This window comes from Pan paniscus, chromosome 6 (genome assembly GCF_029289425.2).
Source record: "Pan paniscus chromosome 6, NHGRI_mPanPan1-v2.0_pri, whole genome shotgun sequence".
Lineage (NCBI taxonomy): Eukaryota > Metazoa > Chordata > Mammalia > Primates > Hominidae > Pan > Pan paniscus.
This window is the reverse complement of record NC_073255.2, coordinates 46,382,489-46,403,626: the sequence shown is the minus strand read 5'-3', so window position 1 is coordinate 46,403,626 and position 21,138 is coordinate 46,382,489. Positions and strand designations below refer to the sequence as shown.

Here is a 21,138-nt window from a genome sequence, read left to right as displayed (position 1 = left end):
TGAGCCTGAGCCGTGAGCCTGCCCTGTTAGTCAGCATGTCGCAGAGGCTAAACGCACCTGAAGTCGACTTTCTCTCCTGTACCTTTCGCTGTTGAGAAAGTTAGTTACCTTTTCTAGATGTCTCCTTGCTTCTTTCCTTTCCCAGATCCTCTGGTGCTACCACTAACTGATTATTCCTGAAGTCAGTTTTTAGGTCTCAGAAAATGAAACTTACAGCAGGAGTAAGCAAGGCACTAGCACTCCTCCAGCTAAAGAACTGGCAAGTGGTGCCAATGATAACAATTATTATCATCATTATATGGGAAGCTGATCTCATCTTGGGTTATCTGCATTACCTGCTCTGTGTAAGAATAGACATATAGCCCTAAAATACAGCAAATGTATACTAAAGAAGGAGAGATTGCACTGACAGAGAAAAGATGCAATCGAAAGTCTCAAAGGCAAGAAAGAAAATGAGGACACAATGGGCCCAGGCACCCAACTGTCACAGCCTCCAAGGACCTGACTGGTCTTTAAGTGAATCTCTTCTTCCATCTCTAATGATATAAAGAGTTGTGGTATAGCTCCTTGGAGACGAAATGGGCAATGATGATTTCAAGTCAGCAGATTGACAGTCCGTTAAGTACTGACACTAGCTTACCTGGGTGAAGATGAGGAGACCAGGAGACCGTAAGGACTAAGGAGGCTGGGGTAGGAATAAATAAAGATAGCATCATGACCATTTCTACACCATATTCTAATCTATGTCCTTTAAATGCTGTAAAAAGTCAAGAGACCTGGGCAGAGAGCAAGAGGTAAGAAAAAGTAAAGAGAAACAAGAGAAGTGAATGTTCATGAAGTGATTTTGTGTGTTATCTTTGTGACTATCACTGTGTGCCACATTTCTGCTACTTGGATGCTATGACTTTAGTCATGCCATGTAATAATTGCACAATTGCAGTAAAGTCGCCTTCAGTCCATGTCAGTCTATGACCCAGGAATATTCGCCAGGAGTGCAGGAGCAGCCAGGCCAGGGTTCTGAGACTGGCATGCTTCCTTGGGGCCAGACTGGGATGGAGAGCAGTGTAGCACAGAGAGCCATCACAGGATGGCTCCTCTCCTGGATGAACCATCCCAGCTCAGCTCCCGCTGAAACTTCACCCCAGGTAGGAATCTCATCCTGCCATTGCAGATCCACACCAGCTTTAGGAAAATGTGCATTCTTCCTGTATAGAGGGTGTCTTATCTGTAGTTTACAGATGTGAAGACTAAACTTCAAAGAGCTGAGAGGTAAGTTAGGTTTGTATAGCTGGTTGGTGGCAAAGCTGGAATCTGACCATAGACATATCCAACTCTAAAGCCTATATTTGTGACTACAGTGGTTAATCTGGAAAGTGCCCCAGGACCCCTCCCTGTGCACTGACTGCTATCACAGTTGCTTGCAGCTATCCACGTTTCCACACTTTAGTGACCATATGAAAAGAACAAAGAAAAGCAGCGGAAAATGACATCATATTAAAATTAGGATCTACCACATTTAAATATTAACTTGCCTACTGAAGAACATTGCTGATAATTGAACAAGAATTAAAACTGTAATGGAGAACATTAGGGAAACACAACAGTATTCATTATTTTTACTAAATGTGGGTATCTTGCTACTGCAAACACTTTTTTTTTCTGAACTGATGAAGTTTCCCTAATTGTAATCTACCATGGAAGACCTATCAATGAACAACTAACGCTACCGCTCATTCATAGAAACAAAAAAAACCTCACTTATTAAAACAAAGGCTAGTGAAAACATCCGTTAGTATGTACTTTTCAAGCAAGGAATTATTCACAATTAACAAAACTACAATTCAAAAAGATTGCTAGTAACTGAATTCTTAAATTATTGGCAAAAAATTTAGGGGAAATGAGAGTTAAAGTTTATAACCAGGATTGCTAAATTAATTAATTAGAGTACTATCTAATTCTATGTCTCAACCATTTGTGAGCTGGCTTAGTTCAAACAATAAATGATCAGGTAATTCACCTAAAATTCATATGTTGGCTTACTTTTATTCCCTACTTACTGACATCAGTCCAAGTTGATCATTAGCAGTAAGAAATATTTTATGTTAATCATGTTTACAAAAGTCTGTGCTTGTACCTTCACGTGCAAAAACAGACATGAGGTGCTTCATGGAAGGAAGTGTCAAAACACTTTCTGTCAAGCAAGGAATTATCCACGGTTAACAAAGGTGTATGGTCAAAATAGGGATCTTTCAGATTAAGCTAAAAATACTTAATGGAAAAACAAAGAAATATTCTTTTGCCAGATTTCCTCTGATAACTATGCTTTCCAATGTCATCTGCACTTATTTTCCATCAGACAAAAAGTCCTGCTGTTTCTCTCTCCCTCCCAATGGACTCCTTTCTCTTCAGAGTTGTAGGACAAGACTTCTGCCATGACTGGTCTTTTTATTTCTGTTCATGTTCTGTACATGTGTCATACAACCAGGTATGAAGTCAGTTTTCCTCTAGAGAACATTATTACAAGGAAAAGGCTGGATAAAAAGATTTGCCACACTTATTGTCTCTACGAAGTGGATTTCATCATAACTCAATAACTGCTATTTCTATATAGGGGCTATTGACTAATGTCTGCAAACACAAAATAATCTGGGGCCCAATAACTGGTTTTGCAATTCATTGTGATATTTGACCTGCCTCTTGGTATAGGCACAGCATCATGCACTTTCATTCTTCCTCATAGGCAGTTGGTACTGAAAATGCATCACTACAGGTGCAAACAAGTGCTGACATTACATTTAAAAAACACATAATGGATTCAGGAAAATACATACCTGATTGCACTTGCAGATAAGTGACCATAGGAGCCACTTGCTGAAGAGCTGCTACGGGAATTATTGAGAATCGTGACCAAGGAGTTGGGAGACGTCCTTATCATGGTCTGAAGGTCAAAGCTATGATCGGACAGTGGTGATATGGACAGTGTACGTTTTCGGCTCGGCCTGGCTGACAGCCTGGGGCTGGGGAATCTGGTGCCTGTTATATAAACAAAAAAGAACCTAATTACCTGCATTTGGACTCTATACCGGCTATTTATTGCTACTTGCCTACGTGGAAGAAGTGAAGGATAAGAAGCTGGCAACTTGCGGTGACAAGCACCTCTCCTCCCCCATGTGATCTACTAGCTACAGTTGAGCAAACTAGGGAGAAATATTTATCTTCCAGGGGCTTACCTCGGGGGAGCTCTGTTTATTAATGTGCAGGGAAAATGATAAATTGCTAAACAAAAGGGAGAGATTTTTATGTGTTATCCCTTTCATTTCTGGTGATTTATGAATCTGACGGCTGCTTAGATATTCCCATCATTAATTCACCACAAGCGACAAAGACAGTGGTTCCCACAATGGCAACATACCACTCTCCCCACCCCAACATACACCATTTTAAGTCATGAGCCAAAGGAAGGAAATGAATTAAAGTATCCTAAGATTAAAAATTCAGCTCAGTTATGCCCTCAGTGCGCAGTGATTTCTAGAGTTACCTGCTCTATGGTATACTTAAAGCATTACTAAAACAACTTCTACATAATTACCCTGAATCAGTGCTTCTCAATTGAGAGCAATTTTGCCCCCCAAGGGACACCTGACAACATCTGAAGACATTCTGGTTTTCGGGACTCAGCAGATGCTACTGGAATCTAGAGGGCAGAGTCTAAGAATGCTGCAGAACACCCTATATAATGTTCAGGGTCACCCTCCCCACAATAAAGAATTATCTGGCCCAAATGTCGCCGAGGTTGAGGACCTCTGCCTTACATTCCCCATATAAGAGGATAAATCCCAAGAAACATTTAAAAGCTGGGGATGTTGCTTGTTTACAGATTTTCCAAGGCAGAGGAGAAACCCTTACGAGCATGATAACGAGGTATAATGAACCTATAGGGCATTTTAGCTCTTCTCTGGACCTTGCTTCTCCAGTCAGACCCAATAAAGGGTAATAAATTTATTAGAATTTTTAACCTTCAAGAAGATTCCACTGATGGAGTCTTAACCTGGAGTCCAAATCTGGAGGTGAGTAACTCAAACTTAAATGCATGCCAACTTAATACAATGGTTTCTTCCTGAAGAGTTCAAAATTAAATGCCAATTTGCATTCAAATTTGGTAGATATTAGAGATGTGAGCTTCAAGACACAGAGATTAATGTGGCCCACAGGTCCATTCTGCCTTTTTGAAGGTCACATTTACATTACAGAGTCATCAAGCTAAAGTTTAATGAACGAATGAGAACATAATCTCACCAGGTAGGAGGCAAACAAAACATGGTTAGTTTTAAGTAAAATGAAGAGTTTCTAATACCTCATAGAATGAGTATACCAGTTTATAGGAACATGGCAATTTTGCGGTACCCAGAAAAACTGAAGTAGCAGGTAATCTTTCTTTATTAAAAAAAAAAAATGTCCAGGCTCTTGGTCTCCAGAAAATTCTTTGGGAATATTTTATTCAATAGAGATGGTTCTTGATAGAAGATAACAATCCAACATGCTTAGAGATCATTTAATTAAATGGGATAGATAAATCTGAATGACTTCATATTTGAATATGAAAATAATGAAATAATGAAAAAAAATCCACAAACTGAAATTTACTAAGTTAGTGCCATCCACGTATAAAACGTAAAAACCAACTTGAATGATAAATGTGGTACCTACTCAAATTTTTCTTTCAGGCGCAACTAAAATGAGTTCCTTCATTTAGAATAGTTTCATTACCAGCCTGATTTAGAGCATGTTAGCACAAAATAGCAATCCCAACGATGTACTTTTTTTTTTTTTTTGAGATGTAGTCTTGCTCTGTTGCCAGGCTGGAGTGCAGTGGCACGATCTCGGCTCACTGCAACTCTGTCTCCCGAGTTCAAGCGATTCTTCTGCCTTAGCCTCCCGAGTAGCTGGGACTACAGGCACACACCACCACACCCGGATAATTTTTTTTTATTTTTAGCAGAGAAGGGGGTTTCACTGTGTTGGCCAGGATGGTCTTGATCTCTTGACCTCGTGATCCGCCCGTCTCGGCCTCCCAAAGTGCTGGGATTACAGGGGTGAGCCACTGCGCCCAGCCTGTGCATATTTTTAAGGCATTTAAATCAGCATCTTACTTTTAGAATGGCATCTGCCTTATTAAACACAACTCCTTCACATTTACTCACCATGAGAGGCTAATTTCCTCATGGAAGTTTTTCAATGAGGAAATACATGTCACTTCCAAGTAACTCCAAGAACAAACCAGATTTGTTATCAACTTCCATATAATCCTGGACAATAATTGCCCTTCTCAGTGGTACTCAGTGATCACTGGCAAAGTTAGAAGTGACAGCACATGCTAGACAGGACGTGGATATATCCCCAGAAAATCTCTAATGTTTTAGATCACTAATTGTGATGCAAAAGGAAGAAGCCCATTTGATGCTCTCAAACCCTAGGAGCCTTAGATCCCTCTCACATCCTCCAAAGAGGGTGAGGGGCCTCTCAAGACCTTTTCACCCTTTCCATGAAACCCTTTGGATTGCTCACAGCCTGGCTGGAACCTTTCCTCTCTGTGTTTTTCCCTCCAAGACTGGCTCTTATTTAAGTCTATTTCCACCAATATAAATAGTGGTCTTCAGGGGCCCTCATCTCTAGAATGTTCCTTATAGGGAGTATTTGTTCTCATCTTTTAAGGTCACTCCAACACTGAGAGGTAGAATTGGGACCATAAACAGACTAGTTTATCCTAACAAGCTACATATAAACACTCTGTCCTACATCTTGCTGAAACCTAGACATGCCCACTATTTAAAAGTCAGGTGCTTACCTGAACCCAGTTTATTGAGGGTTGTGTTAATTAAGAAGTCCTAAATATCTGTAACAAGGGATGAAGAGTGACCAGATAGATCCCAGGTTTCGATCTACCACTGCAGATGGACAACCACTATAAAAATTTAGGATTAATGTTTCGCTTCTTTGTTGGAAAAAATCTCCTATGGTGGAAATTTCTGGGCAATCTTCTTATATTCTAACTAAATAACTATTAATAAATGCTACTTCAATTACTTTAGAGGAAAAGAATATAGTGCCTTAAGAACTTTCCAGCCCTTTAATATGTTCTTCCCAACTCCTTAATAAACAAGCAAAAGAAGAGAAAGTCAGCATTTGGGGACAGTGATTTGGGTTACTCTGTTGAAGGGAGCTGCTAAAATACAAGGTAAGCATTTTCAGAACAGCCAAAAGAGAAGTAGCCCAGTTCTTCACTGATCATACCACTTCCTTCTTAAATGTAAGCCAGAGAATTCTTATTGTTCTAACACAGATATCTCCGATCTGGCTTTCTGTTAATTGTTTTGTTTCTCTATTCTAATAAGAAATTCTGACAAAGAAAAAGGAGGTTTATTTTTATGTGATGAATGATAGGACATCTAAATTCCTACTTAATGACAATCAATTTACCATATACTCAGGCAAATTAAAATTCCTTTAATTAGTTTTTACAAAGTAAAAGGGTAGCTTCATCCTTTATTTAGATAAAAACCGCCACTGCCTGACTAAACACATTCTCATCAAATAGGGAAAGTAATGCGGGCTGACCTTCCAAGGATTCTCTCTTATTTTAATTCTTTATTTGCAGATTTTAAATAACTGATTTGCATAATAACACAACTTTTTTTTCAACAATCGCTAATTGAAATGTGGTTATGATGAATCTGAAATGTAAGCTCTCTATGCTAAAAAGCCAAACAACAGAACGCCTGAAGAAGACGTAACACATTTCTTTTACTTTCCATGTAGTAATGAGCTTCCCAGTGGAAACCAACAGAATCTTGTGTTCCAATGAAACACATAAAGGTAGCTCTTGATGGTAAGCAGACTAAGGCTGTAGAGTTTTTACCCCTGTATGAAATAATCACCTTCTTTCTAGTCCGAGACTCAGGACTAAATAACTAGAGGACATATGCTCGCCCTCTGTCACAGAAGAATCCAAATAGATTGTAAATGGAAAAGTGTAAGTTAATTGCTGCTACTAGGAAAAACAAACAAAACGCTAAGCAAAGGCCCTACTCAAAGTCATACTGTTGTCCTATTCAAAGGTAGTGGCTTGTGCTGATGTATGACTTGGATGATGCTTTAGGATCACTTCAGAGCGCCTTGCAAACGGATGTGTCCTTAAAGGATCTGAAGAGATGAGCGCTCTGGAATGCTCTGACGAGAGGTAATTATAGGCTTACTTGTCTATGCGTCTACATAAGTGACCCACAAAAATCATTACACACCTAAGGGACCCCAAAATAAGTGATACAACATGCATCAAGTAATCTCACCTTATTCCACTGCTAGGTACTAAAAGTAGTCCCTTCTGATTTGGAAAAAGTTTTTATTTTTTCCAAATAAGCTATTTGGCAACTATTGATAACTTGATAACTATTCTGATCCTTTCATATATTCAGCAGCTACAAACGGTCTTAGTGGAATACAATTTTTTTAATGTAAAGAAAACATATGGGGCAAACAATCATTTAAGGCAAAAATGTAAAATCTGTTAAAACAGGTATTTTTTAAAATTAATTTTTAAAGCATAAAATCCATGAAACCAAGGAGTGGGGAGGCAAAGTCCATCCATATATCAAATCCATTCCCCCTTATTTTGTTATCAAGACAATCACGACAGGAAAAAATTTTTTTGGTTTGGGGAGACAGGGTCTCACTCTGTCACCCAGGTTGGAGTGCAGTGGCGTGACCAAGACTCACTGCAACACCGACCTCCTGGGCTCAAGTGATCCTTCAGCCTCAGCCTCCTGAGTAGCAGGGACTACAGGTACATGCCACTACACCCAGCTAATTTTTAATTTTTTGTAGAGATAGATCTCGCTATGTCACCTGGGCTGGGATTTTTTTTAACCAGCTAATATTTATATATCGCTGTCAATTACAATTGCCTGCATCTGTCAGTTCACTGGTATCCTTGAGCTAAACAGGGGGTCTCAGGATGTCCAAATCTGTGGAAGCTTCTAGAAAACGAAGGGAACCAGAGCACCAGATAGTGGTGGTTCCACTTTCTCCTCCAGATCAAAAAGTTACACAATCACCTAATCTTTGTATCTTCTTCTCTGTTTCATAAAGTTGCCTTTGCCATTTCCCAAGACTCTAGAAACCAGCCCCGTCACTTACTATCCATAGCATGAAGATATTCCATGTGGATGGCCCCCGTGCCGGCGGTGGCAGCCGAGGGAATAATGTCTGCATAGGGGCTGCGCTGGCCAGTTAGCAGGGCCATCTGATGATAGTATTCTGCTGGGCTGACTCCTGCATGGGGCGCTAGGAGGAGACAAGAGATGTATGGTTACTAGCGAAAGAAGGTCAACTAGAAGTTTCTCTTGAGGCATCTCAGAGTCCATTACACAACCCACATCAGCAATTCCTTTTATGGCTTATTAGAGTAAAGCTCCTTTAACTCAAATTGTGCTCTTACTTCCATTAAACATCTTTTATTTGAAAATAAAACTGAAGGAAAGGAATAGAAAAAAGTGAAATGCATTACTAAGTTTTTGTTGTTGGTCTAAGAAATTATCAACAAATCAGAATGATTAAAATGTATATATGTACATAACCACATTTGCCCCCCAAATAAAATCATTTTTATATCAAATCACTGTATGTTTGCATTTCTTACAATAGTAGACAACTTAGAAGACTATGATATCTTTCCAGACATACTTAAAATACTTTTCTAAGCTTTCTGACAAGAGTGTCTGAGTTAACTCTCACTCACATGAAAAGTCAGGGTTTACCAGTATGAAAAAAGGCAGCACAGCTTTAATAACACAACTGAATGATAAGCTACAATTTTACATTCCATAATTTAAAAGCTCTCTTTTCCTTTTCTTCATTACAAAATCAAAAAGAAAATATACCTATCAATCTGGAGCAATTTACTGCCAAGACTCAGCTTTCTAACAGGATAATAATCGGTTTCCACCTGCCAATTTTCGTGCAAAAGCAGCAAGACATTGTAGCAGTTCTGAGGGTGGCCTCCAGACTCATAGAGATCTGGATTTAAACTGGCTCCATGAGGTCGTCAGGAGCAAAAATTAAATTATGTATGTAGCACGCTTAGCACATAGCATTCAATCAATAAAAGTTTTACAATTATTATCTAGAAATACCAGCACTCTAGTGATAGGTTTGTGGGTATTTTATATTTGTTTCATATACTTTTTACCCACGATACATGGTAAAGATAGAGATTTAAGGAAAAAAACTTTAGGCCACAAGGGAAATATTTATCATGTTACTTTATTTGATTATATTAACTGGATTCTTGAGAGGCAAGAAAAGGAAGGCAAATCAACCAGTCAAAGAATGTGATATATATACTCGTCATCAAATGCTACACAAAGCAGATGATAAGAGTGCTTTCAGTAGTTTAACTAGTGGTATGACTTTCCACTAGCCCGAATAAATTTCTGCAGGCCAGGCATAATTCCAAGTCCATTGTCAGCTAGCCTCCCTCTCTCCCTCAGTCTATTCTCCTTGTTAGTCATTTCCACCAACTCCCAAGGACTTGAAGGAGATGATTCTCCAGTTCTTCAAGTGCAAAATAAAATCTGAAGCAGAAAATCTAATTCATATTTGATTTTTATTTTTAAAATGTGAATCTTGGCCAGGCACAGTGGCTCATGCCTGTAATCCTAGCACCTTGGGAGGTAGAGGTGGGTAGATCGCTTGAGCTCAGGAGTTTGAGACCAGCATGGGCAACGTGGCGAAATGCTGTCTCTACAAAAAATATAAAAATTAGCTAGGCGTGGTGGTGCGCACCAGTGGTCCCAGCTACTTAGGGGGCTGAGACAGGAAGATGACTTGAACCCAGCAGGTCTGGGGTACAGTGAGCTGAGATTGCACCAAGGCACTCCAGCCTGGGGAACAAAGTGAGACCCTTTCTCAAAATAAAATAAAATGTTACTCCTGCCCAAAGGGCAAAACTTATTCTTTAGCTACCTTTATTACTATTATTAACCAGTAAATTCACTGCACTGAATCAAAAAAGAAAAAAGTGGCTGTTACTGAAGGAAAGCTATTTCTGAAAACCCAAGTGAGTGGATGTTTCCTGAGACACTTCATGCAGCTTCTCACCATGCACACCCAGCCTCAGGAAGGCGTCTACCTAGAGAATGTGGATAGGGCATGGAAGTCGCATCAAGCACTGCTCAGTGAAATGAAATGCCTGGTGTTTCTCTGATGTGGAACAGGCAGTGGTGATTTGCGATCTCTTGCAAAGAATTCAGAGCCTGCTACCTGTAATTAATAGGTGATGCAATTCTGGACCTTGATTCAGATTCCAGTGATTATTGGGCAAGTGAATTCCTATGTGTGCATGATATGGAAAATACTTTTCCTGAATCAAAGGACCAGTTTATAAGTTGACACCAGGAGAATACACAGCTCCAATTAAGAAGAGTCATGTGGAAAGTAATGGGGGGACTAACAGAACCAACAGGAATTCGATCCTTAAGAGCCTAAAATGAGCAACAAGTATGAGAAAGTCTAAGCTCATTTCCTTTCCCAGTACATTCTTCTTCGGATTTTCATGTGGCATGGTCAAGAATAGAAAGCACAGGCAACAGCCCTGGACCATGATGTTTTCTAAGACCTTGCCACTCAGAGTGTGGTCCAGGCACCAACAGCACTGACATCATCAGCTTTTGAGGAGCACAGAATCTCAGGCCCCAACTGATCCCACCTGATGCAGAATCGCCCTTTATCAGGCTCCCCAGGTGATTCATAGGCACACTAGAGTTTGGGAAGCCCTCCTCTAACAGACGCATCTGTATCAATGTGCTTCTCAGACACACAGAACAGAAAAGAGTTCATCAGAAGGTGAGTAAAACACTCATGTTACACATGCATGTGTGTGAATGGCTACAGGACCAATCTAATCATATGTGAAGCAGCAGAACAGAACCCTAGTTACCAGCAGGGATTTGGGAATCAGAAACATTTGCAATGAATTCCACCTCTGCCCCTTACTAGCCATGGGATTGACTGCGTTGCAAGTAAACCCCACTGCACACTGCTATTCTGACATGAAAATGGAGATAATAACACCACTGCCAATGAGGTGTTACAAAACTGAAACGCAATCATGCACGTAAGGCACGGAGCACAGCGCCTGGCACATGGGAAACACTCACTAAACATCAGGTCTACTTTATACACGTCCCGAGTGAGGAGCGGGGAGGAGGCTGCATGATCTCCAAAAGCAGAATCCATCCTGGACTTACCATCTGTAGGGCTCAGCCCACGGGTTGCTGAGATCATGGAGAGTGATGGGCTGCTGTGCAAGGAGCGGATATAGTCCATGTAGGGATTAATGTAGGGATGTGGAGGGCTGAAGGGAGACTCGGAAGCAGCAGCGGGGTTCCGGTGTGGGGAGATCCTAATGAAGGGCAGGTCCGGATACGTAGGGCTACTAGATAAGGCGGAAGTCCTGGGTACAAAGAAAACCAGATACAAGGGGTATGCATGAGACAAATATCTCCACAGGCAGAGGCTGTCTCTGAAAGAAAATAAGTAAGATTTTAAGTGAATTCAAAGGAGCCTTGTGGAAAAAATTGCAGGCAAATACATATTAGTACTATTATTTTAAAATCAGCATGATATAATGCAGGCAGAGCATCACTATGCAATTGTTTGGGAAAATAAATTGATCTCTGAGAAACTTCATTGCACTCCAAAATAGTAAAATAAACGTCAACCTATGGCTTCTTCCATGAGAAGAAATTCTAAATAACAGGCAACTGGGCTTAAAGTGGTTGCTACAATTGTATTTTCCACTTCACCCAAATATTAATGTTACCATTTAAAACTTACCTCTTACTAGCATGGTGTTGCATAAAAATAAGAAAGAAAAGAAAAGAAAAAAGAAAGGGAAAGAAAAGAACAGAACAGAACAGAATGAAAGAATACAATCCCAAATTTGTCTGGTCTGGAAGCCTGATCATGCACATGGCAGAGCTGTCCGTAAGGAAGAAGACCCATTGCAAAAGTCTGTTTAGAAATGGGAAATCGGTCACTCTAAAGATCCAGGCACATGTCCGTTTAACTTCCCAGGGCCTCGCAGTGGTAAGTAAAATGACTTTTATGGATCCGGGTGTGAGTACTTGGAAGGCAACTCCTCCTCTTTGTGCAGCAGCACCTGGAATCAGCTTTCTGCTCAAGCCCTTTTCCATGAGGTATCCTGATGAGCCACGTTCAGTGAGCAGTAGTAACTAAGTGCTCCCGGGTTAGAAAGTTGGGGAAGAATGCGTTTTCGATCAAGCCCCTGCGTCGGTTATAATGAGCTAAGGTAGAATGTAGGCTTTTGGTTAATAAAAATAAATTCTAAAACACACCTTGCTACCACGATATCCTGATCTGCTTCTGGAGAGAGATTCCTCAAAATCCCCTCACACCTGCTGCCCCATAGCCACATCCACACCCTGAGACAGCCACTTCTAGAATGGCCAGTCTGCATAACCTCCTGGACTACCAAGTTCCTTCTCTAACGGAAAACATTTGGCATGGATAATCAGGGAACTGGCTCTGACAGGTTAAACAGTTGAGCTCCCCGCTTTTCCTCATTCACAGAGGGTGCGGCCATAGGAAGGGGAGGCCCTGATAGAGAGAGATCAACTGAGAACAGCAAATTCCTCTTCCACCACTGGCTTTAGGAGTGAAATGAAAGGGAGGGGGAAACACATTTTCTCCTTGCAAAGCAAATGCTCACGCACAGCCCGGCCCCCATCACCCTGTCAGAATATAATCTTGGTAAAAGCCAGCTCCGCTAAGTGCACAGCGCAGACACCGAAATAAATGAAATCAAAGATCAGATAATGAATTTTCTCTCAGTAGAAAATGAAAGAAGTTGAAATATGGCGGTGGGGGTGGATTTTCTCACTTTCTCCTTCTGACTCGTTTTTCATTTTGAACTGAAAAAAAAATGAGGCTTTTTATTTGTTACTTAGATGCTACTTTGGGAAAGCAAAATAAAAATCCAAAGTTTTCTAAATTTACACATGGGAAGAGTAAGAAATCACCACCAGCAAATAGCTATTTCTTTTCAAAACAGCTTGAGGCTTTCATACCCAATCAGAAATTAGTAAAATGGCTTGTTTAAATAGAAATCAACATAACCTATTAGTCTTTCCTATTTTAGCTCTTTACTACAAAACAAGTTAGCTTTCTGTTCTTTGTTAACTCAGCCCCTAAGCTCCATTTAGACGTGTCCGTCATTGGTTAAATCTTACACCGTATTTAGATGTGTTTGCTACCTTAGAAGGTACAGGGGAGGCTCTAATTCATTCATTTATTCTTCACAAGAAAGGACAAGCAATCCTTCCAATCTGATTCTAAACACAGACTTGTTTATAGATTTCCACTGAGGGACTGGTGCCACCGAATGCAGAAGAGCTGTTTCAAGAAAGCCATGAGATGATGCCTCCTGGGCCAGCTTTTGCAATCCAGGAATAACTTGGTCTGAGCAACATGAACTAAACATCAGGGTGGGCAGTGACATTTCTTACTGGCTTTTCTTGATTTACCCAAAGATTGAAACCTATTATTTCTCCAAAATTCCAGAGTTGAGAAGAGTGGTAAGAATATCCCTAGAGGTCCAAATTCTATTTTGGAGAATTATGCACAGGAAAACCAATCAGCATCTAGAAAAACACAAAAATTATAGAGGCCAGGCTAGGGTGGTCATCAATCCCAAAGAAAGCCTAGGAAGCTGTTTTCTCCTCACAAAAGTCTATCAAGTCTGATGTCCCTGTCACTGCTTCACTTGGATTCAAGCCTTTCCCACCAGGACACTGAAGGTACCTACTAAACCAGCTTCCCACGAGTGAGGCTCCAAGACCTGGTCATATCTTCTCTGGCAGGAGCACTGGGCTCTACGGTCCTTTTACACACTGCTAAGAAGCAACAGTGGAAAGGAGGGTTCCTCCAGGATTTGAAGATAAAGATACAGGTGCATCAGGCCGTCATAAGGGGGTCATCAGGAATTCTAGATACAGATGCATCCAAGCAGTGGGACTCAATGTGCGTGGACCTCAGCCTTGATACTCACCTTCTCCTCTTCCTTAAAGGTCCAATGGGGAAGACAACCTCGTGGGAGTCTTAGGAAGTTGACATGAGTAAAGTCTCATGTACTGAGCCTTGTATATACTGAACGCTCAACACATACACACACATACATATATACAAATATACACATACATCCATATGTAAAATCATATGTGACATATACATCACATACTGTGCTAACATATTCCACCGGTAATACACATATACAGAAACATATTTATATACACATGTGTATATGTACACAGATATATGCACACATATAAACATATATACATGCATAGTAGGGGTAGCAAATGCAACATACTGTGTGATTTCAAATATTGAAATATTAAGACATTCTTTTTGTTAACAGACTTTGTTTAGAGCAATTTAAATTCATAGCAAAATTGAGCTGTATACAGAGATTTCCCATATACACCCCCCGGCCTCTACATATAAATAGCCTCCTGTCATTATCAACATCTTCTACCAGAGTGGTGCATTTGTTACGAGTGATAAGCCTACACTCACACATCATCGTCACCCAAAGTCCATAGTTTAGGGTTCACTCTTGGTGTTATCCTTTCTACGGGTTTGGGCAAATGCATCTACCGTTACAGTATCATACAGAGCAGTCTCACTGCCTTAAAAATCCTCTTTCACCAACTCTTCCCTTCTTCCTTCTCCCAGCCCCCAACCCCAGGAAACCACTGATCTTTTTGCCCTCGCCATAGTTTTGCCTTTTCCAGAATGTCATGCAGTATGTAGACTTTCCAGATTGGCCTCTTTTACTTCGTAATATGCATTTAAGTTTCCTCCATATTTTTTCAAAGTTCATTTCCTTTTAGCACTGAATAATATTCCATTGTATGGAATAGCTTATTTACTCATTCACTTACTGAAGGAAAACTTGATTATTTCGAAGTTTTGGCAATTATGAATAAAGCTGCTATAAACATCTGTGTGCAGGTTTTTTGTGTGGAAGAATCCCCTTTCCATAGCAAATCTGATCACACCAGTCGGCTTTGCTCCTCTCCCTGACAGCACCTTGGAGGCACCTCCTTGGATTTTCCAGGACCTCCCTTAGTAAAATCATAAAGTCACATGAGGTGGTTAAGAAAATGAAGTCAGTAATTAAATGCAAGGGCTTTGAAGGAATGGGATTTGAAGGTTTCTTCACTTATTCCCTCACTCAAGCATCAGTTTCCTTATACACAAAATTGGAACAATCACAGCTCCCTCCAGGAGCTGCCGTGAGGGCTGAAATCCTGTGTGTAAAGGTAGGAACACAGTGCCTAAGTGCTGTGGTTGTTGATATTCTTGTAGAACCAGCCAACAACACTTCTTTTCTTCTGATTCTAAACTCAGAAAAAAAAAAAGTCCAAATGGCGATTTGTTCCCTAGCGGAGCAGTGGCTGGTATTCAGTTTCTCATTAAAATGTGGTCACTTATTAATTGTTTCCACATTAGGCTCTCGTGAGCTGGGTTAGCATATTTCTCTAGTGCTAAAGTGTGACAAAAATGAGTTTCTAAGCAAACATAGCTGAGCATCCAAACTTGAACTACCATAGCCAAACAGCCTCCTGACATGTAAATAGTCTTTAAATAAAGGTGTTTTTAACGTTACCTAACAGAGCCACCTTCAAATTCTTGGCAGCTAGATCATTTGTCAGTTATTGTGGCTTTGTTTTTTGTTTTCGAGACAGAGTTTCACTCTTGTTGCCCGGGCTGGAGTGCAGTGGCGCAATCTCAGCTCACTGCAACCTCCGCCCTCCAGGGTTCAAGCGATTCTCCTGTCTCAGCCTCCTGAGTAGCTGGGATTACAGGCATGTGCCACCATGCCCAGCTAAGTTTTTGTCTTTTTAGTAGAGACAAGGTTTCACCATGTTGATTAGGCCAGTCTTGAACTCCTGATCTCAGATGATCTGCCTGCCTCGGCCTCTCAAAGTGCTGGGATTACAGGCGTGAGCCACGGCTCCCGGCCCAATTATTGTGTTTTTAACTGGAAAGCAAATCTGGGAGAGAAGGTTAAGCTCCTTAAATTTATCAGGCAGACGTGTGTTCACTGCTATGTGAGGGGCACTCAGGATTATGACCAGAGGAGGGCTGAATTCCACTGAAGGAAGAGGACAGGGGAGGTATGGAGAAGGCGGCCACAAAATTTCCCATAGAAATGACATATATTTTCCTACAAACTATCATCAACTTGGCCTGGTAAATATTTGTCAAGCTTGTTAAAAATCTTCATTTGAAGATTAAAAGTAGTGCCAGGAAAAAAACTGTAGGTGTCTGCTTGATGCACATTTTTAGTAGCTACACACAGAAATGAACTGAAGATCACCGCTTTCGGTCTTTGTGGCAGTCCACCTTCTCTTTGTCCTGGGACTGTCTGTGGCTCAGTCATTGGAGGGAGACACAAACCAGGGAGGAAAGAACCAAAACAACAAACAAACATTCTGACAAAAACACTGAAATTCAGAACTGGTCCAAGAACAGACATTCCATGCTATTTATGTTGCAGCAAAAGAGTATAGAAATATGCCTGTGGCCCTCCAAACTAAATCTGACAAACTGCTGTCTGGGCACCAGAGATTCCCAAACTGTAGAGTGTTGTTGGGACTACAGGGCACAGCTGGGAAGATGTGCCTCGCCCCATTATCCCTGTGTCTTGGCTCCTGTATGCAATGCCTCTGTGTCCTCTCAGGGATAAGGCCCTTTATGCTGTTTCTACCCCTCTGTCTTCGAAGACATTGGAGACCTAATGAGTCACTGGCATTTTGTTTCCATATTGCCCAGTGGAAACTGTTTGTTGGTGTAGGTAACTTGATTTCAGAATATTTTTTATATGGTCATGAAAATAGATTACAATGAAAGAGTAGAAGATTCTTATCAGAGCATTTTTAACAGTATACCATGAGAAACTTAAAACATGTTGCAGAGAATAACTGGACTTCTGAATTAGAATGAAATATTATTATATAATCTAATTCATTACTGCCTTTTCATCTATCTTACTAGGTTACTAAAATGCCAAGATTAAAATCACAATATTTAATCACTTGCATTACCCATTATGAGAGCATTAAACAAGGTTTACATGCCAGATTATTACAATTTGCTCGCACATTGCTTGGGATACTGGAAATGTACACATATCTCCTGCATCTCTGCATGACTGCTCCAACTACTGGAAGACTGAAATATGTTGGTTTTTTACATAAGCTTATTTTTTGTTTTTTTAAATATAACAAGTAGACATCCTTCTTCATATTCAAGCAGTGGTCTGACAGAGAACAGAGGGTAGTTGTCCTTTTTAATGCATTTTTAACCAATTAATTAATTATTCAATAAATACCATTTTAATAAATCAAAATTTGTAAGAAAAAATTTGCTTTTGTCCCAGTGCAGTGGCTCCTGCCTGTAATACCAGCACTTTGGGAGGCTGAAGCAGAAGGATCACTCAAGCCTAGGAGTTCAAGATCAATCTGAGCAACATGGGGAGACCCCATCTCTAGAAAAATAAAAATAAAAAAATTAGACTGGCATGGTGGCACACTCCTACAGTCCCAGTCCCAGCTACTCGGGAGGCTGAGGCAGGAGGATCACTTGAGCCTGGGAGGTTGAGGCTGCAGTGGGCCATGAGTGCACCACTGCACTCCAGCCTGGGCAAGAGAGTGAGACCTTGCCTCAAATATATATATGATACATATATACATATACACATATATGTATACATATATATACATATACACATATAAGTATACATATATGTGTGTATATATACACATATATACATATATGTGTATATATACACATATATACATATATGTGTATATATACACATATATACATTTATGTGTGTATATATACACACATATATACATTTATGTGTGTATATATACACATATATACATATATGTGTGTATATACACACATATATACATATATGTGTGTATATACACACATATATACATATATGTGTGTATATACACACATATATACATATATGTGTGTATATACACACATATATACATATATGTGTGTATATATACACATATATACATATATGTGTATATATACACACATATATGTATATATGTGTATATATACACACACATATATATACATATATGTGTGTATATATACATATATACGTATATATGTGTATATATACACACATATACGTATATATGTGTACATGTACACATATATATATACACAGATATGTTTTTCTTCCTTTCCATACACTAAAGAAAACAAATATCTAAAATGTTCAAGAGTAAAACAGTAGACACTGTCATAAATCTGCACAATCCTATACTTTTTTTTCCCTCTATGCAAGGTAAGCTTTCAGATAACCTCTGCCCTAGAAACACCACGTGACCCTGAGAGGTGCAGATGGTTATGGTGGTTACTTTCCATTTGCTCTTCCTCCTCCCCAAGGCCACAGCCTGTGTGGGGAGTCTCGTCTTTAAGGTCTGAATCAGCTGGCTCGCCTTCCCTCCGGTTTCCACTTAAGGGAAGCAAGGCAGGAGATGGCAGGAAGGGAAAACAAGTCCCCTCCTCCTTCTCTGCTAGCTGTGGCTCTGTGGTATGGCATTGCTCCCCCAAGGCCACTGTTCCTGGTGGGCGAGCCCTCCTCTGCTGCTCCAGCCCTCACTGAATCACTTTTTCATTCCAACTTTGACTGTATTAGGTTGGGGCTTTACTATTACTTGTTCGTCCCCTTAACCCTACCCACACCTCTGTACATACCCACTCCATCAGCCCCCAGGCCCCTAGTTGATAAAATGGTTCCATTTCCAATCCTATTTTCATCATCTTTGTAGCTATGAAATATTTTTCCATGAATTCTTAATTGGCATATGCTTTTTACAAATTTACCATTTGGATTTTAATTTTTAAAAACTACATGTATTAACCACACAGATGAACATTTCAATGATCTCTTCATTGGATATACATTTGATATCATTTGGCTGTGTCTCTACCCAAATCTCATCTTGAATTCCCATGTGTTGTTGGGGGGAACATGTGGGAGGTGGTTGAATCATGGAGGCGAGTCTGTTCTCCTGATGTTGAATGGGTCTCATGAGATCTGATGGTTTTATAGAGGGGAGTTTCCCTGCACGGGCTCTCTTCTCTTGTCTGCCACCATGTGAGAAGTGCCTTTCATCTTCCACCATGATTGTGAGGCCTCCCCAGCCATGTGGAACTGTAAGTCCATTAAACTTCTTTCTTTTGTAAATTCCCCAGTCTCGGGCATGTCTTTATCACCAGCATGAAAATGGACTAATATAACATTTTATTGAAAATCCATTCCCTAAGAATCCACTATGATTTCTGCACTTGGGAGAGATTTCAAGGAGCATGACACACGGTTGCATGGTCTCTTCTCTGAAAGAGCCTATAGTCAAATGAGGCAAAAGGCTACACTCAAAAGAAGTGTGTATGAGTGGATGTGACCTAATGAGTGGCACAGCTAAAAAGCACTCACAGGAGGCTCCCAAAAGCATCTGGGTCATGAAAAATATGGACAATGAACCAGCACAATATGCACTTCTTACATATTCAAAATAAAAATCATGTATTTTGAATTATACTTTATTTCTTAGTATGATAAGGTTTTTCTATTATCTTTTAACTAACTCTCCATAAACATCATTTATAGTGCAGTGCAAATTAAAACCAAAATGAGTTATTAAACATCCATTAGAGTGGCTAAAATTAAGAAGTCTGACAGTGACAAATGTTGATGAGGATTTAGGCCAACAGGAACTCTCAATGTGAGCACAAGCTAGAACTACCTCTTTGGAAAACAATCAGGCATTGGGTACTTGCACAAATTCTTACCATATATTCCAGCAATCCTTTTCTTTGGAATATATGAGACAATCACGTGTGCATATGTGCCATATGTACTCAAAGAGTCATAGCAGCATTAGTCATCCACTTAAAAATTGGAAACAACCTAGTATCTATCAACAGTAGAATGGACAAATAATTCATACAATGAAATAGTAAACAGCTATGAAAATGAACAAACTACAACATAAAAAATCTCACAAACATAATGATGGACAGAAGAAGCCCAGCACCCATAAAAATAATGAAATAATTTCTTTTGAAAGTACTCGGATGGAGCTAGAGGCCATTATTCTAGGTGAAGTAACTCAGGAATGGAAAACCAAATACCATATGTTCTCACTTATAACTGGAAGCTGAGCTATGGGTATGCAAAGGCATACAGAGTGGTATAATGAACTTTAGAGACTGAAAGGCAGCAGGGGGCGAGGGGTCGGCGGAGGGGAATAAAGGATTAAAAAACTACATATTGGGTACAATGTACACTACTGGTGTCACAGGTGCACTAAAATCTTAGACTTCACCACTATACAATTCATCCATGTAACCAAAAACCACTTGTACCCCAAAAGCTATTGAAATAAAAAATATGTAATAAAAAAGCTTTAAAAATAAAAAATATGTGATAAATAAAATGGGAAGTTCATCAGAAAAAAATTAAAATTAACTAAAAAAAGAAGAAACCTGGCACAAAAGAATATAATGTATGATCCCATTTATATAAAGTTTTTTAACAGGCAAAAGTCAACTTCAGTGTTAGGATAGTCAGGATAATGTTGACTTTCAGGTGGGTGGAGAGTATGGAAGAAGGGCTTATGAGGTGTGGGGATGTTCTATTTCTAGAACTGTTAAGTTAGAAGTTTTCACTCCATGATCATTCACCATCATTTACTGAGCTACATGTGTATATTTTGTGCACCTTTCTCTGTATTATTCATCAATAATTTTTTAAAAGGATACATGCCAAATACATCGAGATTTCCCACAGTGGTTTCAACCATTTCAATTAAATTCAGAAAATCAAATTGATATACATTTTTATTTCTCAAAACTTATAAAATATTGATGCTTTAAAAGGTAACATAAATAATAACATATTTACTGCTATAAAACAAAAATAGTCTAGCTGACACATTAGTCTAAATTCAAGGT

General features: G+C 39.7%; 1 protein-coding gene across 3 annotated transcripts in view; it reads right to left on the bottom strand.

Moving 5' to 3' along the window:
- The window catches only part of GLI3 (GLI family zinc finger 3), a 276,357-nt gene that overhangs the window by 75,963 nt on the left and 179,256 nt on the right, over nt 1–21,138 (bottom strand). For all 3 annotated transcript variants that reach the window (XM_063606217.1, XM_063606216.1, XM_034963994.4), the window contains exons 5-7: nt 11,304–11,509; nt 8,194–8,340; nt 2,832–3,033 (exon numbers count right to left, since the gene is read on the bottom strand). In XM_063606217.1, the coding sequence (XP_063462287.1) occupies nt 2,832–3,033; nt 8,194–8,340; nt 11,304–11,509 (555 nt within the window). The remainder of the gene's footprint in view (nt 1–2,831; nt 3,034–8,193; nt 8,341–11,303; nt 11,510–21,138) is intronic.